The sequence below is a fragment of the Drosophila yakuba genome, chromosome 3R, assembly GCF_016746365.2.
Source record: "Drosophila yakuba strain Tai18E2 chromosome 3R, Prin_Dyak_Tai18E2_2.1, whole genome shotgun sequence".
NCBI lineage: Eukaryota > Metazoa > Arthropoda > Insecta > Diptera > Drosophilidae > Drosophila > Drosophila yakuba.
This window is the reverse complement of record NC_052530.2, coordinates 22,123,065-22,149,420: the sequence shown is the minus strand read 5'-3', so window position 1 is coordinate 22,149,420 and position 26,356 is coordinate 22,123,065. Positions and strand designations below refer to the sequence as shown.

The following is a 26,356-nucleotide window of genomic DNA, read 5'->3' as shown; positions in this document are numbered from 1 at the left end:
GCCAGGAACGTGCAACTGCCGAGGGGGCCGGCGGTTGCGGGGTACTACCAATTATATGAAAATCTCTTTTTCAATTATTTTCCTTCTTTTCTTTTTTTTTTGTTTTTTTTTTGTTGTGTGTCGTGCATTTCGCAGCGTTTCTGTTTTTGCGCTGCGGTACGTTGTTGTCATCGTCGTTGAGCTGTCAACGCTTTGCATAACAAAGTTTTTCGCGGGCTTAGACCACTGGAATTGGGGGGAATGATGGGGGGTTGAAGGGGGCCTTGGTGGTTGAAGGACAGTGGCTGGTTTTTGGGAGGGGGCCTGTTGGCCGACTGTCACTGCGGTTGTCAGCGTTTGTAAGACCATGTTTGCCGGGATATGTGCTTGTGGGCCACGTGTCACGTGCGCTTTTGGCGTGCTTCTGCCCCACCCGGTAGCAGTAGCACCACCCCCTCCTCCCCCCACCGCCTCTTTTGGACCCACCTTCTGCAGCACTTTCTCTTGTAATACGATTTCGGGTTTTGTTGACTGCCGGCCGCTGCAACTGATTTACGTGACTCAATTACCCATGGGATTTGAATACCATTCGGCTGGCGAGCTCTCACTCTCTTTGTTCCAGTGTTCCAATGTTGTTTCGACCCGGCAAGTGCAACAGCTGGCCATTCGGAGCAAGCCGCAGACTCGCAGAAACATATGGCCATTCTGCGGACAGCGGCCAGTGTGCTTAGTCAGTGTCCGGCTCGGGCGGCTTCATCAATTACGTAGCTCCTGCTCCTGCTCCTGCTCCGGATGCCAGATTCCAGATTCCATTGGCCAACTCTATGCCACGGCCCACTTGTTCCGGCTGCTCCACCGTTGCAGTTGACAAATGAAGCATGAGCTGAAATTTGACTGTGCCAAGCGAACACGTTGCTTAGCATACTTTGGGGCACACTGCCAAAAGGAGCTCTTGAACAGATTCTATACATTATATACATACTATATAGGAGACATGAAAAGCTATAAATATTTTAAAGAAATACAATTTGAACCTGCGAGCAACCGCATTTTAATTCAGCTGACAGGGGCAATTCGGTACTTAAAAGCAATTATATTCTAATTTTCAACCCCTGCGTTCAGCTTTAATCCTGCAGACTTGAAACTGCTTGCCTTAGCCTGAACCTGATGGAACCTTCGTCACTTCTGTGGGACCCCTTCCTGGCCTGCGAATCCTGGTCATTGTCACCGGATTGCGAGCACTTTGACGCCGCCAGGTGAAAGGGGATGTTCTGTTGGCTGTTCTCGGAAGTTGTCACCATTTCCATGGAACGCTGATATATTGAAAGTCATTCCGGGAGCACGAGAAGGTTGTCTGCCAGACATTTGTTTCCTTCCTGCGCACAAAGACCATCGCAGGCGGCGAAAAAAGGGTTAGGCGTTGAAGTATAACAGAAGTCGTTGGGCAAATTATGAATGGGCTGGGAGTGGAGCAAGATGCAGAAGGACAATGAGTTATGTAGACGCCATTGAGAACAGCATTTGGGGAGGGGGAGGTGGGTGGTTTGAGCACGGAACGGATATGACTTCATTATCGTGATAAACTTGCTGCACAATGGAGCTGACAACGCCGCCCGTTTGCCACCGTTTGCCACTTTTTCACTGACCAACGAAGCGAGTACTTGGGTTTTGCATTTCAATTTGTCGTAACTACACTACTGGTACAGTCGTATAAATTGTTGTGCATTGTGAATTGAAACGGGGGAATGAAAGCTAATGCCGATGGAGAGCACTTTGCAGCTTAAATTCTGGCAGCAGGGCCTGCAGTGCTTAACCAGCACAAATTGGACTAAATCTGAAAGCGTAACTGCCGGGGCTTAAGACAAAAGCATTGGCCATGTGAGCGGCACATGTCAAACGTGGAGTGCAAAGCATAATCGGAGAGGAAAAGATATTTTCCGACAATTGCCAGTAGTAGTAGTAGTAGTAGTAGTAGTGTCTGGCAGCAACAGGAAAAATCGACCACCAAAGATTACGGCTGGCTGATGGTGGGGGTGTCTTGGCATTTGCAAACCAAATTGTCATGACAGCAGCGGCAAAGAAAGGATAAAAAAGGAGCTGAAGGAGCAAAAGGAGCAGGGCATTGCTTTGACAAATCAATGTGAGAAATCTTGATATGCAGCCCCAAAGCGTAGCATACTTATGAGGGAGCCCCGAGAACTGGCTGCACTGTGCGAAAAATCTTGCTCGAAGTTATTAAGTAACTTCACTTAAGTAACTGCTGGTATTTTTATACATAAGGCAGAGAAGGAGTTTAATTGTTATGTCATTGTTATTATATAAAGTTTGAGACAGTTACTTTTTCTTATTAGGTACCATATTTACTTGGAGTGTAGGGTTGCAGCTTGATTGTCCTTATGGTTTCCTTTTTTCCTGCAAACGACAGCCTGCTCTCTGCTAGCTGCGATGCTCGATTTTTACTTACATTTGTGCCATTTTGTTTCCCTTTTGCCCGCACTACGAGTATAAGTATATCTGAACCCGAACAACTTTCCCATCTCTCTCTTTACAGTGCAAATGCCAGCAATTTGGAGCGCTTCCAATTGCGCATCACGAAGAAGGAGCTGTACGGCGAGCAGGACACTCTGGTGGATGCGGTGCTACGTGACATGATCAAGCTGCCAATACAGCATGTTGGTAAGGCAGTCTGCTGCTTCCGTTCCATTCTGCCGTTCGGCAATTGTGGGATTGTAAAGTCATAAATACTGGCCAAGTTTGTTGCACCCCCTCACTTCGATCCTTAGTTTACACGAGGCCAAAAACGCTAAGCGGGGTGAGAAAAAATGGGTAGAGACTCAGCTGCACATTTAACTCAATTATGTAGAGCTTGGCGGCTGGCTGGCTTTATTGAGGTGCCACTGCGAAACTATTTTCATAGCAAAGTTTTTCCAGCGCATTCATTAAACTCATAATTTATTAATAATAAACTTTTAACAGCGGCTGCTCGGAGCTGCGAAAAGAAAACTCATTTGCAGTTAAGGGAGAACCAAGGGCTAGACCAAGGGGTGGCAACAATGACACTGTGGCAGCATAATTGCTGCAACTTTGGCTTTGTTCTGCCTGGCATTTATCACGTATACGCCGCGTGTACACTGGCGCATTCTAACGCAGACAAACACGCAACACTTTGGCTTTAGAGCAACTTCGAGAGATAATTCATAAGTAATACACAGGGCCAATTTTCATTTGTTTGCTTTAGAATAAATTCCAATGAAATGTGCTGTGTGTGTGTGTGTTTGTGGCAGGAGTTTTGGTTTTATGGGCCCTTACGGTCAGTCAGCTGGCCAGAAGCTGGGAGCAGCAAGGTCCAAAGCAACAATGAGCCAAGTTTTCGCCTCACTTCACACACTGAATCGCAAAAAGCAAGCCAAGGCGGGTTTCATTTGAGGCTTCTTTGTGCGGTTGCGTTTACGCAATATTTGTGTGCTCTTTGAATGCATTTTAATTGGTATTTAGTCGAGTGTAATTTGTTTATGCAGTCCGCTCGGTTCGGTTTGCAATTTTAAAAGCTGACTGCCGTCTCGGTGATCGGTGATGTGAGAATTGCATGAATTTTTTGGTTCTTGTTGGTTTCTGTTGGTTTTTGCTTCAATTAATTGCGAGTGCTTGATTAATTTACATTCATTTCACTGTCTTTTCTCCGTTCGCAGTGCAAAAGGAGGGCGGCACCCAGCTGAAATTGATCATCGAGTACCCAAACGATATCAAGGCCTTAATGAAGCCGATGCGGTGAGTTTGGCCAACGGATGGACGAAGATTTCCCGGTCTGTCGCCGCTTAATGCATTTGTCCCTTGGATTTCCGCGCGCGCGTGTAATGAATGCAACTTTCGCCCACTTGTCGACAACACTTTTCGCACAGTCGAGTAAATAAAATTGCGCTTTTTATTCGCGCTGACTTTCCTGCGGCCTGTCGATGGAAATTCCACGTCCATTGCCGTCGTTTTGCGGTGGCACTTCAAGCTGCTCGCCAAATTTAAAACATTCATGCACTTTTTAATGAGATTTAAACGCGTTGGCTTGGTCAGCGTGCTGGTTTCTCTCACTCTGCCATCACTGCCTTCATCGCAGCTGCCAAAGTGCAAAGTGTCCTTATAATGCCATTCATTTGCAATTTAAATGAAAGCCCTTTTTCTTTTCGCTCTTTTTTTTTTAAATAAATATATAGGAACATTTACTCTTTCTTTTTTTTTAATAGCACTCCCTTTCGTGTAAGTAATTAAGCTGGCACATGGCACGTAGCAATGCAGGTACACCGTGGGAAAATTCAAAGTGGCCCCACGCAAATGCATTAAGCTGGTGACAGAAGCCCGCAGTTTCTATTCATTTCATTATGTCGCATCCCCACCTCTGATCCCGCTCATTTGCAATTTGCATTTTGCATTTTTTACTTTTTGCTTCTTATTTTTACACATTTCCACAGGTTTCCGCGGGAGCAGCAAACGCTGCCCAACCACTTCTACTTCACGGACTATGAGCGTCACAACGCCGAGATTGCCGCCTTTCACCTGGACAGGTGAGTTCTCCATACTACATCCCATTTCCTTCCATTTCCATTTCCATTGCAACTCGTCGCCAGTGGTGAACTTTCATCGGGTGCATTCGAGTGCACAAGAATTCCGTTGTGAAATCGTTCGATCGAATTAAATCTGCCCAGGCATCGTGTAAATGTCTGGCATACTCTTATTTATTTTTAATTTAATTTTCAATTATACGTAAATATTTATGGTGAGCATTGAACGGATTCCCACCGCAGCACAAAGGCGGGGAAATCGGGAAAATCGGCAAAATATTGTGCAAAATCAATTTGAAATATTCAATTAGGCAAACCAGACTGTATTCTGTAGACGGCCGGAAAATACCTGAATTAATTTAAGCGACTAAAAGGGATGCTTCTCAATGCTATGAAAAAATACACTTTATAATCCTTTTACAGCTTATTTTTTGTATCATTATTAATAGAGCATTCACTTGCAATAAAGTTGTGCAAAAATATTGATTATTAAACCATGTTAGGTATTTTAGAATAATATACCTATTGTTAGCACTTTCAGCTTAAACCTTTTAATTAAACAAATGTATGTATTTTGGTATAGTGCTCATAAAAGGGTATTATACTCTAACAATAATAGCTATTCCTTTGGCCAATAATAGTAAAATTCCGGGTGGCCGTGCTAAAATTATTTTCGCTACCACATTTCCACTTTATGGCCCCTTGAAAGTTATTCGTTTTTTTAGTGCATGACAAAGCAATCAAATTAACCAATTTGTCTACCATGTGAACCGGTGAACTGGTGAACCGATCCCTTGGCCAGCATTCAAATTTATAACGCTTTGGATGCCTGACCCTCGGCGATTAGAATCCCAATAATCCTGACACACACACACACACACTCATATACACACACATGCTGAGGTCAGACCGCAGTCAATTTATGTTCATTATTTATGATAGCCGGGCAGAGTGAAATAAAAAATGTCCATACATTTACCCGTTTTTGGGGTGGCCAAGGCCAAACGACGCCATTAAATGATGTTTAAGAATATATTTTTCAAAGGGCAAAAAGCTTGGTGGCGCCAAAGCGAAAGCAAAACTCATGTAAATGATGTGGCCACATAACCCCACTGAGTGTCAGTCTGGCTATCTGCGCCCTTTCATGGCTAATTAACTTGGCCAAGTGGCCTGACATGTCCTGCCGTAATTTAGACGGAAATTGTCTGGATAGTTAGCAGCTGCTTGCTGCTTTGACAAAACTTTGACGGCCAGGTTAATTTCCGGGGGATTTTTGAGTTTAGATAAGGCGTCATAACTTGTGTAATTGTTGTGGCTGCCAACTGCACGCACATGCCGCACATATCCTCCAATCGAGTTGGCTCAAAACTCTCCTGTCGATTGGCTGGCCAAAACTCCTCCGAGTATTGGATGGCCCAACTTCTGGCAACTCGAGCTGTCAGCTCTCTAATGGAGTCACATGTGTGTGTGTGTGTGGTGTGTGATGGAGTGCCTCCTCGTGGGTGATGGAAATTTACGGCATTTTCCCATTTTGACCTCGGTGGCTGGCAATGCCAATGCCAGTGCCCAGACAATGGAACATGCTTCATGTTGCCAAATAATTTCGATAATATTTTCTGCTCAGTCTGACCATCCACATCCACATAAATCTCAGGCGAACCCTTTCCAATCGAAAGAGATTAACCGTGGCTAGTCGAAAAGATTGATGAAATCTTCATTTAATAATAGAATACGAGGTATATTTCTTGCGCAGCCACCAACGTAATTTGATTGATGAAAACAAAGCAAAAGAGGCTCGGATTTCACTAAATTAGCAAAATTGTTGGGCGGCTTGGTTTCCTTAAATAAACAAGAAATTATTTTCCTTATTGTATTACTTACTCCCTACCGTTTGTTGCCCTGACAACAGGCCGCAAATATTTTTCTTATTCTTGATTACGCATTCCGGTTCACACGCAGTCTGTTTCCCTCGCCCCCACAAAACATTAGGAAAAAGTTTACCCGCCGAGCTCTTATTTCTCGTAGGATGTTTCGGTTTTTACAGGGTACTCATAGAACACATGGGGTATATTACCCCATTAGGAAGGTCTTCACATACTTACCATTTTTGTGTTAATATTATTTCCATTGGTTTATGCAAGAGTATTTTTACAGGATATCTGCAGTTCGTCAGTCTTGACTATGTATTTTTTTTGGCATTTTGTTAACCGCTTTTCTGCACCTCTTCTCCGGTTTCAGGATCCTGGGATTCCGGCGCGCCATGCCCGTGGCCGGTCGTACACTGAACATTACGACCGAAATTTATCAACTGGCCGAGGAGAATTTATTGAAGACGTTCTTTGTTTCGCCATCGCTGAATTTATGCTTCCATGGCAAGTGCTCGTACTATTGTGACACCTCGCATGCCATTTGCGGCAATCCGGACATGTTGGAGGGCTCCTTCGCCGCCTTTCTGCCCAACTTTGAGTCGGGCAATCGCAAGGTATGTATCGTATCCTAGCCACCACATTGCACAGCCACCTCATCCAGCATATCCAGCTTCCAGCATCCAGCACGCATGCCAGTGGGTTGGGATGGAATGGAATGGGATGGGATGGGATGACATGGTATGGGCATCATGTCTGTGGGCCTGGCTAAGTGGTTTTTGATTGATGCACGGCACAGCTTTAACACTGTGCCAGATTACAATTTATGCTCTGCCCGCTTTCATTACCACATTCGTGCGCCTGGCCAAATAACAAATCACTTTATTTACTTAGTTCGTTAGCTGTTTGCTTTGGGGTGCCCATGTGGCTCGCAACAGGTGAGCAATGGACTATGGACGATGGGCTAGGTGGTGGTCAGTTCTTAGAGCTACATGAGCCATGAGCCATGAGCCATGAGCAGAACAACTCACTTAAGGTTTAGAGGGAATTTTTAATAGCTGGCTAGCTGACTGGCTGACTGGGCCAAAAAGCAAAAGAACTCACTCTTAATTTGCATAATTTCTGTTGTTCGTATGCCTTTTATCCTTTGTTTGTGCGGATGCCGGACTCGTTTACCTTTCACCCTCCCCAGTGAGCCACTTCATTGCCATTCCCATTCCCAATCCCAATCCCATTCCCATTTCATTCATTCGTTTGGCCGTTGAATTAAGAGCAGAAATATTGTATCAGTTCTTCAGCGACTGGTAAAGCGGAAAATGGAATATAAAATGCAGGGACCCAGGACTCAGTCGTCGTTGGCGTTAATAAATTCTAGAGTCCACTCCATCAACGGGAAAAAAAACACGAGCGGCGGTGAGGAGGGGGGAAACGGCAACAGCTTTTAAATGCAAATTACCGAAAAATTAAAGCCCAGTCCTGTCCACTTCAGGACCTCGGAACCTCGGGACTGTCTCGGTTGGCGAGCGGTGGCCATAAAAAGGGTTCAGCTGGACTCATCCCTCAGATTTGCCGCAGCAGAGGCATTTTATTTTTAGTCCATTTTGAGCAGAGCTATATACTTATATATATATTTTTTTTAGTATCCCTGCCCCGAAGCCTCAAAGGAATAATTCTCTTTATTTCCCCCCTTTTTTTTTGTGCGGCTTGCTCTCCAAACAGTTTACAAGTAGAAAATGGTTAAGTGTATACTTGAGATTTGGCGTAAGGCAAAACTGTAAATTATGCACAAGAGATCATTTTTCTTTCTCCTCTTGCACACAGCCCTATTCCTTTCCCGTTTTTCCCATCCCCACCCTTCAGGTTTTTCCTACTTTCCTTTTCCGGCCTGGCCAAGTTTTGTTTCCCCTGCGTTGCAAACAACGAGGAGATTTTTGTAACTGAACAGAATTTTAATTAAGTTGCAAATTTGATTTGCACGCTTGTTAAATGCTTTGGGAATTCATTTAAGAGGGATCTACGGGTAACTAAATTGCAGGGACCGAAAGAAAAGAGAAAAATAATCGTGATAACTAAACAATTGATTAGATTACAGCCGGGATAAAGAGTAGAGCTCAAGCATTTAGAAATTCCTTTTAATTGGAGAGGATCCGACTTGAAGCACAGAAATTGGCTTAAGTGCAGGTGCTTCAGTATCATCGAACAAAGTTGCTTGAGACATTTATTCTTGATACCAATTTTATGAAACTTCATCACTGCACACAATTCAAATACATTTAAGTTTATAACCAACCCAAAGTGGGCATTTCATTTCATTCGAATGACTAAAGTATTTTGGGTTGCATTTTTAATTGAATGCTTTAATTATTCGGTTAATAAAATAGAACTATGGTATTTGCATTCCATGAGAGTCCGCTGAGTTTGGGGCATCATTTCCATAAAAGTCATTGCATCCTAAAGCTTTTCCATGGGGTTCACAAACTTATCAAGTCCATTTAACGCGAAGCTAACAAAAATTGCAAATTGCTTGCCTCACATTCTATGTTTTTTTTGCGAGCGCGCGCGTTTCCCATTTCCCGCTGCTCTTATAAAATTTAATTTTGCTTGATTTATGCATATTTTTTTTTGCTTTTTTGGTAAGCTAAGCTAAGGTGAACAGTGGAGCTAAAGGAGCGCTATGAGAGTCCCCCCGCTCCGCTGTCACCATGGCAGCGTTAACTTACCTGGTTTTTCTGCTTTATGTTTGCTTTTTTCACTCACTTTTTTTTCGTAGTAGTTTGTTGCTTTTCCCCAAGTTTGCATTTTCCGCTTTCTGTTTGCCTTGCTTTGCTTTGCGCCGCCTGCTGCATTCTTCGGACTCCCCGACTCCCTGCGAAAAGCGGCGGGAAAACCCCAAAACCAAAACCCAACCCCAACCCCAACATGAAAATGGGGGCGTTCCTGTTTTGGTCCAAGCTTCCGGTCATTACACACTCTGCCTGCACCGATGCCACGCCCACTCGGCATTAAACGCCCAACGCGCCGAGCTTTTATTATGCATTTTTGTGCGCTCTGCTCCCCTTCATATTTTTAATTCTTTTATATATATATATTTCATATATAATTTGTTGTGTTTCCGCCTCCTGTTCCCGCCTCCCGCTCGTGTTTCTGCTGCTCCTGCTCGTGCTCCTGTTTCCGATCCTGTTTCTTGTTCCTGGTTCTGTGCTGCTGTTGTTGTCGTTGTCGTTGTTGTTGTCGCTATTGTTGACCCCCTGACCCCGCAACACAGGGACGAAAGGTAAGTTGCGGTGGCTCAGAGGAAACGGCAGCGGTCGAGACTAAAGTTTTATTGCCCGCCTTCAGTGCGGGCAGAATAATTTAATTTAAACAAAATTAATTTGGCCTGCAGTTGGAAGAATTCGCAAGGAAGTCGCACAAAGCAGCCATAAAGCAAAATTATTATTTTTACACTAAGGGGAAAAAGTGCAATGTGGCTACTAAAATGGGAATCAAATCAGAGGAAAATGTGTGCCACCTAAAATTGTAATATCTAAGAAAGTACAATATCTTTATGTTTGATTTTTTTTGATGGTAACATATCGGGGCAGTCAGAACTCAAAGATTTTACTTTAAAGTGTATAGAAAACTATATTTCTTAGCGTACACATTCAAGCAAATGCCTTTCGCCAAGACAGACATTACTCGGGCGATTGCGTAAGCGGTTTACTGTCGGCCTGCAAGAATACGAATTGATTTCCGGTCGTCCTTTGCTTTTTCATCCAACAGCTGTGGCGGCATCCCTGGCGACGCTCCTACCACAAAAGGAAGAAGGCCCAATGGGAGACAGATGCCAATTATTGTGCCCTGGTATGTATGCCCCAAGTGTGCGGACCGTGCTCCTGCTCCTGCTCCCGCTCCTGCGCGTCCTAGTGCTCGTGCTGCGGTTTCTTTTATTTAATTTGCATTTAAACTCGATTGAAATGCAAATGTTTTTATTGTGGTTGTACGCGGGCGGACGGGAATGGGCAACGCTTCTGACTGGAGCTGACTTAATTAAGACATCGCTGGCCAAGCTGCAGCTTAATTTTGCATTTGATTTTCCCTTTTTTTTCCCACTCCTCCAACTCGCTCCTGTGCCACTTAGGTCCGGGATATTCCGCCCTACGACGATGGAAGGCGACTGTACGACCTTATGGACATGGCCGTCTTTGATTTCCTCACTGGCAACATGGATCGTCATCATTACGAGACATTCAAGTGAGTAGTATTATGGTATTGGCGTGGGCCAGTGGGCAATGGGCCATGTAGTTTTAAGCCGGATGTGGGATGTGGGGCACTGCGTCTGTGCCTGTGTCTGCGTCTGGGTACAGTGTGTATCTATGTCCTTGGCATGGTAACTAATGCGATCGGTTTATTTCCGCACACATGGCTTTGTTGGCTTCCTGCCTTCGTATCCTCGCTCTGCCTTTGGCACGTTACGTATGCGCCCCGTGTGCGCCTAAGCGCCTGCATTTGCCAGGGATATGCCAGCACCTGCATGCCAAGCAGCCGCCAATGCTGATGGTGATGGTGATGCTGAAGGTGAAGCCGATGCTGAAGCCAATGCCAATGCCGATGCCGATGCCGTGGCCACAGATGCAGATGCAGCAGCTGGAAAGATATTTTCCGTACCGCCTGCAAAAGGTTGCAAAACATCTCCAGGTTTGTAAGCCGCCCACCTTCCACATCATCGATGCCGGCTCTTTGGAGACCAGGTGCCGGTGCCAGGTGACTTGGCTATTGCTGCTGCTCCTAAATTGTTTGTTATGCAAAAGCGTTTGTTGGGCTTACGGCGATGTCATCGCTGGCAACCAGCTAACACCTGGCCCAAAATAGTGGCTCGACCTGGTTCATTCCTGACTTTCCCAGCCACTCTGCCATCTGCCATCTAGCCACACACTTTTGGCACCCTGGCAATTATGCCCGCCGCCAATCGCGTCCAGAAAAGGACATCGTAGAGGGTGGAAAGAGGGGGTGTACCTGACCTGGCTGATTGCCGAATTCACTCTAATTTGACCCGGCTTTCGTTTGCATTCCAGGGTCTACGGCAACGAGACCTTCCCCCTGCATTTGGACCACGGCCGTGGTTTCGGGCGGCCCTTCCACGACGAGCTCTCCATCCTGGCGCCCGTGCTGCAGTGCTGCCTGATACGCAAGTCGACGCTCATCAAGCTGCTGGAGTGAGTATATATATATGGCATCAAACTAAGACTTACCCAGCTCAGTCCAAATGGCTCGCCTTGAACTGCACTGCTTAGTATGCAAAATATTATGTTAAAACATTCAATTGACAAATGCTGCAGTTCAATCATGCTTTAAGTGGTTTCTGCTTCCTTGTGAAATTTTGTTGTGCGGTTCCTAATGTAATATATTGTAATGTATTTATCTAAACACGAATCTAAAAAGCTAGATTGATTTGCTTTAATTAAGTTCATTGCAACATTTAGCTTTAATTGCTTTTCAATCAATAATTTAATAACTGCAGACATTGAAAAACAGAAATGAGTTGTTATGAGTGTAGAAATTATTATTGACTATTATTGTTTTATTTATCTAATAGGTTCCACAATGGCCCCAAGACGCTGTCCCAGCTGATGAGCGAGTCCCTTAGCCAGGATCCCGTCAGTCCGGTGCTGTGGCAGCCGCACCTGGATGCCCTGGACCGGCGGACCGGCATCATCCTGCAAAGCATACGCGACTGCATAAAGCGCAATCCGCCGGGCGACGTGGACGGATCCGAGGCGGACGTCTCCTCGTAGCGATGAGGAGGCGACCGGCGTGAGACCACAAATCATCCTAGAGCCTTAGTTTAAATCCCCTAGCTGTTAGTCGCGTGTCCTGTGTGTTGAAACTGAAACAAAAAACAATTAGCGTTAATGTTTGGTGGCAATCGGTCTTTGAAAAAGATCAACGTCCTAAGTGAAGGTAACCCTGTCGCTCTTTCTGCACATACCAAAAAAAAAAGAAAAGAAAAGAAAAACACAAAATTAGAAAAGAAAAAGGATAAGGAGGCCAAGAGCCGAGGGCGGAAATGAATTCACTCTAATGTTTATACTTTCACCTAGATTGTGTGTCGGGCAGCTGGAAAATGCTTTGATTGGCAATGAAAATTGAGTACCTCCCACCCAATCGCACACCCAAATCAAACCCAGCACTATCGTACGCTTACAGTGGGTGCCAAAAGTAAACGAAGCGACGACGCAATGTGCAAACAACTTCAATGGGAAAGTAAAAACTAATATAGGGCAAAACTTGACATTTTGCCGGCGTGCGCCAGAAGGAAACTTGTTTAAAAGACTATAAAACATAAACAACAAGAACTAAAACTGAAAGAATAACTACAAAAAAAAAAAAAAATTGAAACTATTTTCTAAATATTTATTTATAATTTTTTCATACATTTTATGACTTTTACATACATACTATGTGCATACACTTTTCTCGTATGCAATGCTGCCCCAACTCCCCCACCCCACGCCCCCCGCCCCATTCTCAAGAAAAGTTGTTGCAAGTTTAGTTCGTAAGTTGACCACCTAACAATTATGATCGATATCAGGCGTAGCTTTATCCGATTCAAGGATCGTCTTATTAGTTAGTCCAATCAGTTCCAGAGCGAGAATCATGTACTTCATCAGAGAAATGAGAAACAACTACTGTTAACAATCTAATTAATACTATTATTGAGTACATAGCTAAGTTAAATTTGTTTTTATTATTGTAACGTTTTTCAATTGTACCTTGAGTGGTTGAGATAGCGAACATTGATTGGCCAAGAAAAGAGACAGGTGAATAGTGAGTGAAAACTATGCGGAGACAACAAACATTGTGTTAGACATAGTAAAATTTTAGTGAAAATTTCTGATGTAATTAATAAAAAAAAGTACCAAAGAAATCTTGTGTGTTCTTAATGATCGGAACTTAATGTTCAGTTCCGGAAACTCAGAAGAAACGTAGTGTGGACAGGGCTTAAAAGCATGGCGTAAGTATTTATGCTCTCTCCCTGTAAATTACTCGATCAATTGAGCGAATTGGGAACAGAATGTTGAGGGCTCTCCGCTGGAGCTTGCTCTTTGAAGAATATAAGGAAGGCCATTTAGCAGCTGTTGGGGTCAGTTCCCCACTAGCTCTGATCCGAGCACGTTGTCTGATTTTTGTTGTCGCACATTTTTATCAATTAGGTTTCCAAGTGAGTTCTCTGACATATGTTTGTTGTTGACTTATGTGTTTTTTTTTGACAAATTGAATTAAGTGTGTAAAAATGGAATTGAATAAACTAGCTCCGCTGGGAGATCAAGTGTTAAATATAAAATAATGATTATGCAATCGCTGAAAGCAGCACATGCCAATTCCAATCGAGTGCCTCTGTCGCGAAGTGATTGTTTTCCTTTGGTGCTGTTGGGTCCCCAACCGCCTATAGCCCCCATATCAATTATTTAAGGCAGTGCAACTGACGTGTCTCAATGTAAATGAGTGCGCGATATTCCATGGGGGATTTGCTGGCCATAAAGAAGGAAAATCAACATAGCCCACCTTATGCAAATAACCGAGCTAATCAACTTGCAGAAAATGACCTCCATCCACTCCGTTGTTGACCTGCGCTCGGACACCGTCAGCCAGCCCACGGACAAGATGCGGGCCCGGATGGCCGCCGCCGTGGTCGGGGATGATGTCTACGGCGAGGATCCCACCGTCAACGAACTGGAGGCGCGGACAGCGGCCATTTTCGGCAAGGAGGCGGGCCTCTTTGTGCCCAGCGGCACCATGGGAAATCTACTGGCAAGTGAGTGGCAACTGCCCGGAGTCGTAAATAAAACCCTGGCTCATTTTCGGTCTCTGTTAGTGGGCTTCCGTAGTGGGGAATCGCTTATGTTTATTAGTTTAAACCGAGGCCAGTCTCAGATTACACAAAAGGTGCCTGGATTGTGGGTGTGTGGATGTGGTTGTGGGCCAAGTGAAAAGCTGAATGAAAGAAACAAGAAAGCAGAGCTCATATCATGCATCAGGTACATTATCGTAAAGGCTAAGGGCAGCCATAAACATAACATTAATTTTTATAGACTTTAATATTAGACGTGGACGTGTGCTCGAGCATAGGGAACAGAACTGAAGGAACTGAAAGAAGTGAAGGATAAAGGACGCCGCCATCGCAAGGAGTTACCGCTTTGGGCATCGCAATCTGCAGTAATTTATGCATTCTCTCAAATTAATATTTCTAATGGAATTTGAAGTTTGCATTTTATTCAAAAGAAAACTGCTGCACTCAGAACTCGTGATTGTGCTAATTTTTCAAGAGGGTTGCTCATTGGGTATGCGGCAATAAAAGGTGAAATTTATAAGTATACTTCCCGGTTTTAATTAAGATTTTTCTTTTATGAACTCTTAAATAAGGTAAAAGATACACAGTTCAGTTAGTTCCGTTCATTATGAAATTATAATAAAGTTCAGCTGGTACTCTTTACTGATAATAATTCATCCTTATCTCAGCAAGTTTAAGTACACTTGAAGGCTAATCAAAAATCTATTAAATGACCAGGTGTTGAATCCTCATGGGTGCCATGCAAATGTTTGAATGCCTTTGTGTATAAAACCTTTTTCCGGAAACGATAGGGATCATAAACTAGTGCTATTCAGATCAGTAACAATTAGTAAGCCTGTATTAGGTGTTCAGTGTTAAAGATGGGTTCAAAGTTAAACCGAAAAGCTTGTGGTTTAGCCCTTGATTATCCAACTCCCGAGCCAAGTGAATACTGCAATGTTTCCCTTGATAATCCCCCCCCAGTTATGGTTCACTGCCATCGTCGTGGCACGGAGGCCCTGGTCGGCGATTTATCGCACATCTTTCTGTACGAACAAGGTGAGAACAGCAAACACTCCGCCAGGACACAGCCAGGACTCCATAGCGTCTTCATTAATCACGTTTAGGTGGCGCCTCGCATTTGGCCGGAGTCCAATTAGCCACTCTGAAGAACGAGCAGGATGGCACCTTCAGTCTACAGGAGCTGCGCCGCAGGATTCGCCACAACGACTGCCACGAGCCCATCACCTCGCTGGTGGTGGTGGAGCAAACCCACAATATCTGCGGCGGCAAAGTGGTGCCCCTGGCCTTCCTGGACGAGCTAGCTGCTGTCATCCGTCAGCCGGGTGTGGGCACTGGCAACGCCCGCATCGCCCTCCACATGGATGGTGCGAGGGTCTTCAATGCGGCCACCGCCTTGGGCGTGGGAGTGGAGCGCATCTGCCGCGACTTCGATTCGGTATCCATCTGCCTCAGCAAGGGCTTATCGGCTCCCGTGGGATCCGTGCTAGTCGGCACCAAGGCCTTCATTTCGGAGTGAGTTTAACCCCGCCCACGGCATCAGTGTCTAACACGCTGCTTGCCTGGGTCATATTTGCTTTTCCGGATCCGGTGACTCCTCCGATACTTCAATATAATTACGGAAATTGGTGCTTAGCTCCGGTCCATTTTTAGTTACTGGTAACTGTATCTTAGTTATGGAATTATTTTGCACTTTATTTAATTTTAATGGAATATTAAATATTACACAGTTGTAGGTGGTTACTATTTAGATTACTGGTAATATAACATATAATTTTCCACACTTAGAGCACATCGATTGCGCAAAGCTTTGGGAGGCGGCATGCGGCAGGTGGGAGTGCTGGCAGCAGCTGGACTGGTGGCCTTGGATGAAGTGGTTCCACTTCTGGCCAAAGATCACGAGCGGACCAAGAAAATTGCCAACGGTTAGTGTCACCACATCTAACATATTTGCACACTTATAAATATCAACTTGCTCCACAGCCATTTACGAACTGAAAAGTCCCAACATTACCGTGGACCTGGAGACTGTGCAGAGCAACATCCTTCTGGTGGAGATAACCCAACCCAAACTGACTGCCAGTGACTTCTCCACCCGGTTGAGCATCGTTGATGCTGGCGAGGTGGAGGCCGGAGTGACGGACAAGAAGGGAGCCGGCATCGTGGTGAAGGCCAGTGCCCGGGACTGGGCATTTGCGAGAGTGGTGCTCTACCATCAGGTGGACGATGAGCAAGTGGAGCTGGCCATCAGGAAGCTGAAGTACGTCATCGGGCAGTACGACAAGCAATGGCCCAGGAGCTAGACTTTTGTAATTCTTTTGAATATTACTGGAAAGACAAACACAATTAGATTTTGCATTTTGTCGTTTAATTAAAGACATAGAGGGAGCAAAAGAAGATCTCAAATTTGTATTATTGCCCCTTGAGTGGGTCCGAGCTGCGTTTACATTCACGCATGACCGGGCACCGTTCCGTCGAAGCTGATGGACATCCGGCCGGACTCCACTCCCACTCCCACCGCCCACCAATTTGGCTGCTCCTCCACGAACATCCTATTCCAGCTACCCCGAAGTTTTCCCTTGTGTGTCTGCATGAGTGCCCGGCAGAATGGAATAATAAAATTATTTTTAAAATATTATTGTCAATCCGGCGATGTGCTCATCGATTTAAAAGCCTGCAGTGCCCCAGTGCTCCTCCATCCGCCCAGCAGCCAACGGACAGTTGTGATTTATAAGCAAACTTATCGCCGGCGAAGGCGGAATGCGCTCAAAATGATTGGATCCCTGGCTGGATCCAAGGTCCTGTGTGCTGTTTCCTTACAATGGATTATAGAGAGAGCTGGGCGGAGTGAATGGGACACGGCATTGAAATGTTATATTTTATAAATTATGCTATGCCAAATGAAACGAAATTCAATTAGAGAAATTGCTGAAGCATTTGATAAATTGAAATCGAATTGAATCGGCCAAAGTTGGTCTTTTGTCTGCGCCTTTGAGAGCCTCCGCAGATTTTTGGGCGGGATTAATGTGTAACGAAAAGTCATCTGCCCAAATGGCAAGTAATTATGGAAGGTTGTTTTTCGATCGACTTTCGACTTTCGCAACTGCACCACCGCAACAACAATAATAACGACGAACTCGATTTGTGCCCGAAAGTATGCAATGCCCCCCATTAAATAGCCACTTTTCACTCTCACCCTCAGAAAGCACACGCATGCGAGCTTTGCGCGAGTGAGATGGGATTACGGTGTGCGAGTGAGTTGGGTAGAGTGGAGAGGGGCCCACAGTCTATAAATAGCTGCTAGACATGCGACGTTGGGTGTGAAAATGTGTGTTTGCGGCATTGCTTTTTAGCCCATCGCTCCATCATCATCATTATCGCAGCAGTAGAAGCTAATAACCCCCCTCCCCAACCGTTGTATTTCCTCAACACCAGAATTTAAACGGGTAACTCATTGCTGCAGCTTAGAAACGGGCTTTGGCGCCCTCGCCCGCAACGTGTCAGGATGGCCGAGCGGTCTAAGGCGCCAGACTCAAGGCATTCAGTCTTGCCCTTCGCAGAAGGGCGTGCGAGCGTTCTGGTCCTCTCTGAGGGCGTGGGTTCGAATCCCACTTCTGACAAAAACTTTTTTTTATTTTTTTTTAACTAGAACATTATAAGAAGCATATGACTCTTTTACTTTCCCCTTCTATTATTTAACTATATTTAAATTTAAATGAGGAAGTTATGCTGATTTAAAGCAATTTAAGTATTTGAAGTACTAAAACTTGCAGAGATTAAATAATTATACAGTATTTTGACCTTTATAAGCCGAAAAATAGTATTACAATTTATTAAAACGCTAACCGTAAACCATACAAATGCTTATTAAAAAAATGATATAAAAAGCCTGACATAGATAACAAATCGCTTTATTGGCACATGCTTTCATTACCAAAATCAGAGCCTTTAATGCAATTATATTTCTACAATTAATTAATAATTGAATGCCCAACCTAAAATCTATTTCCCTTCCATTCAACTTTTTGCTAACGCCAAACTTTGTTTATGCATTTTGCATACTATTTAAGCCATTTTTAAAATGAGCTCTTGACATAATTGCATGGTCTTTCTGTTTTGTAAACATTTAATAGCATTTGAGCCCAATTAACGTAATTACATGGACCGGTAGACAGATGTACAGCATGTAGTGCATTCAATTATGTGGCACACTCACTTTTCGCCGCCGTTTAAACAAATGAATTGCTTCTAATGAAGTATTTAAGCGCACCTTTCTGGGCAGCCGTGTGTGCGATTTAGTTAAAGTTGAAGTAATTTAATTATGCATTTACACGGTCGACATGTTCAATTAACTAAAGCCACGTTACATCGGCGCCGGCATTAATTTCTGGGGATTTTCAATTCAAACTCGCCTCTTAATGGGCATTAGCATGTTTATTATCGCCCCAAACGGCACCGACTTTATTGGCCATGCCGCTCTTGGTGGCACGTGCCGCGTCTGCCAGGATCGCAGCGGATGGATGGGTTGGGGCAAATGGGTTTTCATATGCGCGGATACATGATGAATAGCGCAGCTCCTTGGCCCAATAAAATATGACGATGGAAAAACGCCATTCCCTCATTATGCCAGACGGGGATTGGCGTGTTACACTTTTCGCCACCCAAAATGACAATCTGTCATGGAATAAAGTCGTAAACCCGGCAGTCCAAGGAGCTGGCTGGGATTGTTCTGTTTTTCCTGGCTAAATTGAAATTTGCATGAAGTCCAGCCCATACAAACAAAATGATTATTCAATTTGCATGGCCGCCTTGAAATCTACAATGCTCGCCTTTTCAACAAGGAACGTCATTTATTTGCAGATAAATGGTCATATCGATTGATGAATGTAGTTGTTTCAACAATGTATTGTGCCAAGAAGAACATGCTTTTGAAACATTTAATTGCTGGATCGCAATTTAAAAAACAATTTATTTACAGCGCTGCCATGTTTCCAATATGTTTTTTATGTGTTCGAAAATTACTTTGAACTCCTTTCATCGAATGTCCCACTTGTTCAATGGTTTTTCGGGTGCTCTAATTTAATTAATTGCATGCGCCTAACTAAAGTCAAACAATTTCCGTATTTAATCAACGAGAAAGCAAACGAATGACTCAGACCCAGCGTCAAAGGCGAAAGAAGAGTGAAGAGTCGGCCATAAAGGATACTGGATGATAGATATACATAGATGCGGGCGGGGTTGTGTGTGTGTGTGTGTGTGGTTGTAAGTCATGCGAACTCATTTCGAAAATTAAGCAAATGTGCTTAAGTATAGGTGCGGTATATCTGTGTGTGTGTGTGTGTGTATGCACAGTATGTGTATTTGCTTTTCCCTGTTTTTCCGCATTTCCCGCTTAGATGTGTGTGTGTTTGTTGGGGGCGTGGCTGGGTGAGCATAACGTGATTACTGCCAATTTCACAAAGAAGCAAATTGATGATGAGCTAATGCTTTGAAAATTATTGGGAAAAAATATTTAATAGGTTTACGTCGGGCTCAAGCTGCGAACAAAAAATAAGGAAAGGCTCGCAATGGGTAGAGAAAGTTAGACAACTTGCTTAAAGGCGAAAGACATTTTTCTTTAAAGCTGGATTATATCAAATTATGTTTGTTGGTAAGGTAATGTAAAAGCTTAGTCAAATAATTCATATAATACTTAATAATGGCTTGAGGCACAATATAATTGAGCATTTGGCAAGCTTTTGTGGAAGCTCAAAATATTACCTCTCAGGCACCAAATGAGTCTTATGTCTTCGGTATGGCTATTTATAAATAATCGAGGGCCTACTACGAGGGAGGTTCCCATGAGTATGGTCAGGGTTTTCCTTTAATCGACACGCACTGGAACCCCCGTTGATAACGCTTATCGGAAGATTACGCCAAGAGAGAAGTGGTATAAAATCATTAGAGACCGCGCCAAAAGCAATCAAACACAATCGAATTAACATGGTCAACGTAATAGCCATTATTTTTCTTTGCGGTGTGGGTCTCATCCATGCGAGCCATTTAAAGGAAGAACTCCACTTGGTTCACCACCGCTTAAGGATGCTTAAGGAGTCAATATCCCTGAATATTGACCACGAAATCATCGACACTGAAGCATCTGGCACGAATGACATCCAATGCCTGGCGGATATGAAGGAGTTTCTTGGAGGACTAAATACTGGCAGCTACTGGGCACTCAAAAGTAAGTTAAAAACAATTTTAATTGTAAATTAATGATTTATGATACGATTTGAAAAATTTCAGTGCTTGATTCCTGGGGCTCGTTTCCCTCGGGTCTGCTATACGGAACCTTTTACGATCTGGGAAACTTCGATGAGTGCCTCAATGTGAATCAAGAGATTAGCAGCAGCCAAACGATTAAGGGAAAATATTGCTTCATGGCAGTGCCTCTGAAAGATTTTCTTGATACCGGAATAGATGCCTTAGAAGGCATGCAGATCAAGATTGCCACTTGTTTTCCGGCCTCCTGTTCGGCAACTCAAATCGAGAAGTTTGCTGGGCAATTATATCGAAATAAGTTCAGCTCAAGCATGAATTTTAATATAAGCATTGCTGAGGACGGTTGCCAAACCAGCGATCCTGATCCTTGGGATGGCCTCACCATTTTCACAGTGTAAGTATAATGCAAGTTTAGAACTCACATAAATAAATCATAACAAATGTAATTTACAGGGTCATTCTGTCAGTGCTTACCTTAATAGTGGTTGGCGCAACACTTTACGACTATTTTCTTTGCACAAATCAACAAACACCTGCCTTGATCCAGATCATATCGGCTAGGGCAAATTCGCGAGCTCTTTTTCATCTTCAGGTTGGCAGTTCCAATTCGAATGTAATTGATTGCCTTCATGGAATTAGATGCATGTCGCTCATCTGGGTGGTTTTTCTGCATGAGCATATGTATTCCCTGATATCCCCAAACATCAATTTTACCTATGCGCTTGCGGTAAGTGTGTGCTGCGGTATTTGCAAGCATAAAACAAACTTTCAATCAAATGTTTAAATACATTTAAAATACATTTGCAGTGGCTAGAGAAACCGGCAGCCAGCTTTTTCGTACATGGCTATTTCTCAGTGGACACGTTTCTCTTTATCGGTGGCTTGCTGGTATCCTTGACAGCTCTGCGCACCATGGACAAGTGAGTGAAAAATCTTTAATTATATTAATGGGTAATTTACTGAGTAAATTGGCTTCAGGACCAAAGGACACCTGAATGTACCCATGATGTATGTGCATCGCATTATTCGCATCCTACCCGTGCTGGCCATGGCAATCTTGATCTACGTAGAACTAATGCCGGTTGTGAGTGGCGGACCCCTTTTCAAAAGCGGATTCCATGGCAAGGAGGCGTGTGTGAATGGCTGGTACTGGGACCTGCTCTTCATCCAGAATTATGCTACGAAAACAGCTGTAAGCTTCAGAGTAAGCCCAGACCCTTGTTTAGTTTCTAACAATTGTTTCTTTCAGTGTCTTGATCAGTCGTGGTATTTAGCTGTCGACATGCAGCTGTACATTCTCTCCCCTCTGCTCCTGATTGCTTTCTACAAATGGGGCAAGAGGGCGGCTTGGGCCATTGTTGGCATTGTGGTTTTGCTGTCTGGTTGCCTGTTTGCCACCCAAATGGTCAATCATTACTCAATGAGTATTAAGTATGTTCTTGCAACGCCTTGCTGTCAACTTATTAACCGCTGATATCTTACAGAAATGGTGGTGGCGATGATGAGGCCAACTCAAAGTTGTACCTGGCCACGCACACACATGCGGCTCCTTGGCTGATTGGATTCCTGTTCGGATACTTCCTGCACCTGAATCGTGGCAGAAAGTTCCAGTTGAGTCGACTGGTCGTGTGGTCGGGTTGGCTCCTCAGCCTGGCCATGATCTTCACCTCGATTTTTGCACTTTATCCGTCTGCCAAGTGGAGTGCTCCTCCTCTTTCCACGCTGGAGGAATCTCTGTACTACACTCTCACTCGGGTTGGCTGGCCTTTGGCCATGTGCTGGGTTGTGTTCGTCTGCATTCAGGGTTATGGTGGTCTGGCTAACAGCTTCCTCTCCTCCCCCTTGTGGCAACCCCTCTCAAGGCTCTCCTATTCCGTCTTCATCTGGCACATGTTCGTCCAGGAGATAAACAGCCGGAATGTCAGGACCAGCACTTACTTCTCTTCCTACACTGTGGTATGTAATGCACCTTTCGACCACTTTAATTTAGTTCCTTGGCTTACATTCGGTATCTTGCAGATGCTCAACTTCTGGGCTGACTTTGGCATCAGTCTGATTATGTCCTATGCCTTATATCTTATTATTGAGGCCCCTATAGGTGGACTGCATTCACTTTGGAGTCCCACTCGAAATTTAAAGTCGCCAGCGGCGGTTGTGGCTCACAAGTGTAATGGTGATGAACAAGAACATAGAGTAGCTGCTTGAATTGATGAATATTCAATGAAGTTTCTGGCATTTACGTAGCTTAAGTGTATATTAAACAAAAAAAAGAACAGCATTGAATTTTTAAAGTTGATGATTATTTTATCTCTTACATTCGGTATCGCAGATGCTCTGACTTCGCAGATCAAAATCAAACCGAATTTATTACAAAACTTGGTTCCTAAAATATACGAATATTTATAGTACAAACTCCGTTAAAAAAAGATATTATAGTGTCTAAGGCTTAAATATTTTTTGTAATTTTTGATGATGATGTTTGAATATTGGCCAAAAATCGTTTTTTTTGCAACTATAAATATAAGTATTTTGATTGGAACATTCGAAATATTGATCCGAAAATAGAATGTCATACCTCGTTAAGTTCGTAATTAAATTTCCAATCAAACTGTGTTTTCAAAAAAAAATGTTTTTTTTTCACATTTTTGGGTTTATTATCTAAATATTATCTAATAATTCCTCTTTAGCCTAACTAATCGCAAAAAATTGACATTTTCTTGTGAATAATACTTGGTGCCAGTATAAACAAGTTACCCCAAAATTACATACATCTAATCGTTTGTCCTAAGTGCAGATAGCGCTTATCGCTTCTGATTTGCCATATAAAATCACAGTCAATTCCCTCAATGCTCTCAATTGCAAGTCAATTAAAATGGTTAATGTAGTGAGTATTTTACTGCTCTACGGACTGGTCGCCACCTGTGCCTTGGAGCTCACGGATCCCAATGTACCGGATACATATGAATACACGAGTCAGTTGCGGCCACTGGGATTGGAATTCGCTGAGTTTTTTAAGAATGTGACTCTGGAGAGCCTGGGCGTATCCGACTCCAAGTTGGCAACTGCAGAGGATGTGTTATGTACGGTTGAATTGGCGGCTGTAATGAGTGGCCTCTCATCAAGACAAATTTGGGCATTAAAGAGTGAGTCAATCGAAATAAAATCCTATAATCCTATAATAATGCTCCTTTTGTGATATTTATTAGTGATCGATTCATGGGGTACTGTTCCCAACGGACTTTTGACTGGCAATGTGTACGACCTTGGCAACTTTGATGAATGCCTCTCCATCAATAAAGTGATCAGTGGCCAGAGAATAACAGGAAAGTACTGCTTCCTGCTGGCCAACAAAATGAGGATAGCCACTTGTTTTCCGGCCTCATGCTCATCCACGCAAATGGAACCCTTTGTGAAGCAACTGATTGCATTGATTCCCCTGAACAGCTCCAGTATTGATATGAGGATCAGTGATGCCAGTTGCCAAACAAGTGAAATTGAGCCTTGGGATGGACTGACTATATTCACCATGTAGGTTGATTTCTGTTCTTATCACTAGGGTTTCCCTAACCTATTTGCTTTCAGAGTAATCCTGTCTCTGATGACTGTTATTGTGATATCTGTTACGATATTTGATTACTTCTTGTTTGATGATCACAGTAAGTAGCTAAATGCACAACTCTTTCTAATAAAGTACATAGCACTAATGGCAATTTTCCAGAGAATCTTCCAGCTCTGGTGAAGGCTTTCTCGGCTAGAGCCAACTCCCGCGCACTTTTCCGCATCATTCCAAACAAAAGTAATCCAAATGTCATCGAGTGTTTTCACGGCATCCGCTGCATGACACTCTTTTGGGTTATCTACAGCCATGAATTTATATTTTATCTGGTATCACCAAACTTAAACACGAATGATTTATTTTCTGTAAGTATACTTAACAGTAATAATTTAAAGAATTTCGAATAATGTGTATATTTTAGTGGTCCGTAACACCTTTTTCCAGTTTTGTGCTCCACGGCTACTTCTCAGTAGACACTTTTTTCGTCCTGGGAGGCCTTTTGGTATCTATGATTGCTCTACGACATATGGAGAAGTAGGTACATCAAGTGCCATTTAAAAACGATATTAATATCTAAGCTCCTTATAGATCCGGGGGAAGACTCAACCCACTTTTGATGTATCTGCACCGGATAATACGCATTTTGCCTGTCGTTGCAATCGCCATAGTAATCTACATGAAAATGATGACAGTAATCAGTGGTGGTCCAATGTTCAAAAATGGTTACCATGGCATGGAGAATTGTGTAAATGGATGGTACTGGACTTTGCTGTTCATTCAGAACTATGCAGTGCTGAATATTGTGAGTAATACATTAACGTAATCGCGTTAATCAGATACGATATGGTCACAACATAGAGATAATTCGATAAAAAACGTTATCAAACCGCAGCCTTAGACTGGTTTTTACTTTCCTAATATGTATTTACCTAATGCAGTATGAACTTTTGTATTGATTTTAGTGTCTGGATCATACCTGGTACTTGGCAGTGGACATGCAGCTATTCATCATCTCTCCAATCCTCCTGATGGCTCTTTACAAATGGGGCAAGAAGGCGGCTGCTGGAATCGCAGTACTTGTGGTTTTGCTATCCGGCTGCCTTTTTGCCACCCAGATGGTCAACCACTACTCGCTGCTTATTAAGTAAGGTTACTGATTAATTTTGATATGCTTTGACATTAATTTGATGTACACAGAAATAACGACGGGAATGACGGAGTTGCCAACCAAAAGTTGTATCTAGCCACTCACACACACGCTGTTCCCTGGCTCATTGGATTCCTATTTGGCTATTTTCTGTATATAAATCGCGAAAGGAAGTTTCAGTTAAGTAGGCCTACAGTGTGGATAGGCTGGCTTCTTAGCCTGGCGATGCTGTTCACCTCTATCTTCGCTCTATATCCGGCTTCAAAGTGGACTGCTCCTCCACTTTCCACGCTGGAGGAATCTCTATACTACACCCTAACCCGGCTGGCTTGGCCCTTGGCCATTTGCTGGGTAATCTTCGCCTGCATGCAGGGCTATGGTGGTTTGGCCAATAGTTTCCTGTCCACACCCTTGTGGCAACCGCTTTCTAGACTCTCCTACTCCATGTACATTTGGCACATGTTTGTCCAGGAGGTGAATGTCAGAAATGTCCGGACTAACACATACTTCACAAACTTCATCGTGGTAAGTTATGGTTTGTAATAGCACTTACAAGTACTATGGTTTAATATTACTTTTCCTGCAGATGCAACGTTTCTGGTATGACCTCGGATTTACTGTGCTTATGTCCTACATTTTGTACCTAATTATCGAAGCCCCATTGTGTGGATTTGATAGTCTTTTACGGCCACGAAAGGACCCTCCTGCTACCAATCAAGCAAACACTATTTCTAATGAGAGCAATGTGGAGAACCGAGATCACGATGATCAAAGTGACACTGAAAAAAACCCTATTAATATTTCTGAAGTACCTAAATAATTTAAGAACGACTTTCTTTTCTTTTTTAAAAGTAATAAACGATCCAATCTTGTGTGGAATCATCAATTGTAAACTTTTTACCGCCTTTTTCTATTATACCTTGACAGACGCAGAATTAGTGAATGAAAACTTAACCCCATAAAAACAATGACGGTCCCCCAGAAAATGACTGACTAAGAAATCATTGTTAATCTTCTATTACGTTATCAAATTGTCCACCTGCTCGTCACTTAGAAAGCTGTAAACGGCATAGATAACGTGTCATTAGTTATTTAAACAGTATACCCCTGCTCAATTTTTGTAAGTGATAATTGTTAATTACTAATACTTCCAATTGAAATACTTTC

At 43.4% G+C, this 26,356-nt stretch overlaps 4 protein-coding genes, 1 long non-coding RNA gene and 1 other non-coding gene across 7 annotated transcripts in view; all 6 read left to right on the top strand.

Moving 5' to 3' along the window:
• The window catches only part of LOC6537908 (extracellular serine/threonine protein CG31145), a 28,051-nt gene extending 14,750 nt beyond the window's left edge, over nucleotides 1–13,301 (top strand). Inside the window, exons 5-13 of one of the 2 annotated variants that reach the window (XM_015193081.2) lie at nucleotides 2,531–2,655; nucleotides 3,669–3,747; nucleotides 4,440–4,532; nucleotides 6,768–7,011; nucleotides 9,660–9,668; nucleotides 10,157–10,237; nucleotides 10,515–10,627; nucleotides 11,449–11,589; nucleotides 11,970–13,301. In XM_015193081.2, the coding sequence (XP_015048567.1) occupies nucleotides 2,531–2,655; nucleotides 3,669–3,747; nucleotides 4,440–4,532; nucleotides 6,768–7,011; nucleotides 9,660–9,668; nucleotides 10,157–10,237; nucleotides 10,515–10,627; nucleotides 11,449–11,589; nucleotides 11,970–12,168 (1,084 nt within the window). In that variant the 3' untranslated portion in view covers nucleotides 12,169–13,301. The remainder of the gene's footprint in view (nucleotides 1–2,530; nucleotides 2,656–3,668; nucleotides 3,748–4,439; nucleotides 4,533–6,767; nucleotides 7,012–9,659; nucleotides 9,669–10,156; nucleotides 10,238–10,514; nucleotides 10,628–11,448; nucleotides 11,590–11,969) is intronic. The other variant, XM_002098412.3, reaches the window with a different exon arrangement.
• A 199-nt stretch (nucleotides 13,302–13,500) lies between these two features.
• Nucleotides 13,501–16,622, top strand: LOC6537907 (probable low-specificity L-threonine aldolase 2). Its single transcript, XM_002098411.3, has 6 exons — nucleotides 13,501–13,595; nucleotides 13,973–14,189; nucleotides 15,189–15,263; nucleotides 15,332–15,740; nucleotides 16,014–16,150; nucleotides 16,209–16,622. Exons 2-6 carry the CDS (start codon nucleotides 13,976–13,978, stop codon nucleotides 16,526–16,528), a joined length of 1,155 nt encoding a protein of 384 aa, XP_002098447.1. The 5' UTR covers nucleotides 13,501–13,595; nucleotides 13,973–13,975; the 3' UTR covers nucleotides 16,529–16,622.
• On the top strand, nucleotides 14,196–14,874 carry LOC120322006. The gene is made up of 2 exons (XR_005561750.1): nucleotides 14,196–14,412; nucleotides 14,467–14,874. It is a non-coding gene; the product is annotated as an uncharacterized LOC120322006 (long non-coding RNA).
• A 1,102-nt stretch (nucleotides 16,623–17,724) lies between the features above and the next one.
• On the top strand, nucleotides 17,725–17,845 carry Trnal-caa. Its single transcript has 2 exons — nucleotides 17,725–17,762; nucleotides 17,801–17,845. It is a non-coding gene; the product is annotated as a tRNA-Leu (tRNA).
• Nucleotides 17,846–20,024: 2,179 nt separating this feature from the next.
• Nucleotides 20,025–22,926, top strand: LOC6537905 (nose resistant to fluoxetine protein 6). Its single transcript, XM_039376600.1, has 7 exons — nucleotides 20,025–20,448; nucleotides 20,511–20,880; nucleotides 20,940–21,213; nucleotides 21,294–21,406; nucleotides 21,465–21,917; nucleotides 21,971–22,442; nucleotides 22,506–22,926. Exons 1-7 carry the CDS (start codon nucleotides 20,208–20,210, stop codon nucleotides 22,689–22,691), a joined length of 2,109 nt encoding a protein of 702 aa, XP_039232534.1. The 5' UTR covers nucleotides 20,025–20,207; the 3' UTR covers nucleotides 22,692–22,926.
• Nucleotides 22,927–23,239: 313 nt separating this feature from the next.
• Nucleotides 23,240–26,082, top strand: LOC6537904 (nose resistant to fluoxetine protein 6). Its single transcript, XM_002098409.3, has 9 exons — nucleotides 23,240–23,629; nucleotides 23,693–24,014; nucleotides 24,069–24,142; nucleotides 24,205–24,407; nucleotides 24,464–24,576; nucleotides 24,631–24,844; nucleotides 25,005–25,186; nucleotides 25,240–25,714; nucleotides 25,776–26,082. The coding sequence occupies exons 1-9, from the start codon at nucleotides 23,359–23,361 to the stop codon at nucleotides 26,007–26,009; spliced, it is 2,088 nt and encodes a 695-aa protein (XP_002098445.2). The 5' UTR covers nucleotides 23,240–23,358; the 3' UTR covers nucleotides 26,010–26,082.
• The last annotated feature ends 274 nt before the right edge of the window (nucleotides 26,083–26,356 follow it).

Excerpts from the sequence above, each read along its gene's own strand:
- LOC6537907 (XM_002098411.3), top strand. The coding sequence starts at position 13,976 with ATGACCTCCATCCACTCCGTTGTTGACCTGCGCTCGGACACCGTCAGC. Across the intron at positions 15,264-15,331 it reads CATCTTTCTGTACGAACAAG|GTGGCGCCTCGCATTTGGCC; the intron begins GTGAGAACAGCA and ends AATCACGTTTAG. Across the intron at positions 15,741-16,013 it reads ACCAAGGCCTTCATTTCGGA|AGCACATCGATTGCGCAAAG; the intron begins GTGAGTTTAACC and ends TTCCACACTTAG.
- LOC6537904 (XM_002098409.3), top strand. The coding sequence starts at position 23,359 with ATGGTTAATGTAGTGAGTATTTTACTGCTCTACGGACTGGTCGCCACC. Across the intron at positions 24,143-24,204 it reads CTTCTTGTTTGATGATCACA|AGAATCTTCCAGCTCTGGTG; the intron begins GTAAGTAGCTAA and ends GCAATTTTCCAG. Across the intron at positions 24,408-24,463 it reads ACACGAATGATTTATTTTCT|TGGTCCGTAACACCTTTTTC; the intron begins GTAAGTATACTT and ends TGTATATTTTAG.
- LOC6537905 (XM_039376600.1), top strand. The coding sequence starts at position 20,208 with ATGGTCAACGTAATAGCCATTATTTTTCTTTGCGGTGTGGGTCTCATC. Across the intron at positions 20,449-20,510 it reads CAGCTACTGGGCACTCAAAA|TGCTTGATTCCTGGGGCTCG; the intron begins GTAAGTTAAAAA and ends GAAAAATTTCAG. Across the intron at positions 20,881-20,939 it reads GGCCTCACCATTTTCACAGT|GGTCATTCTGTCAGTGCTTA; the intron begins GTAAGTATAATG and ends TGTAATTTACAG.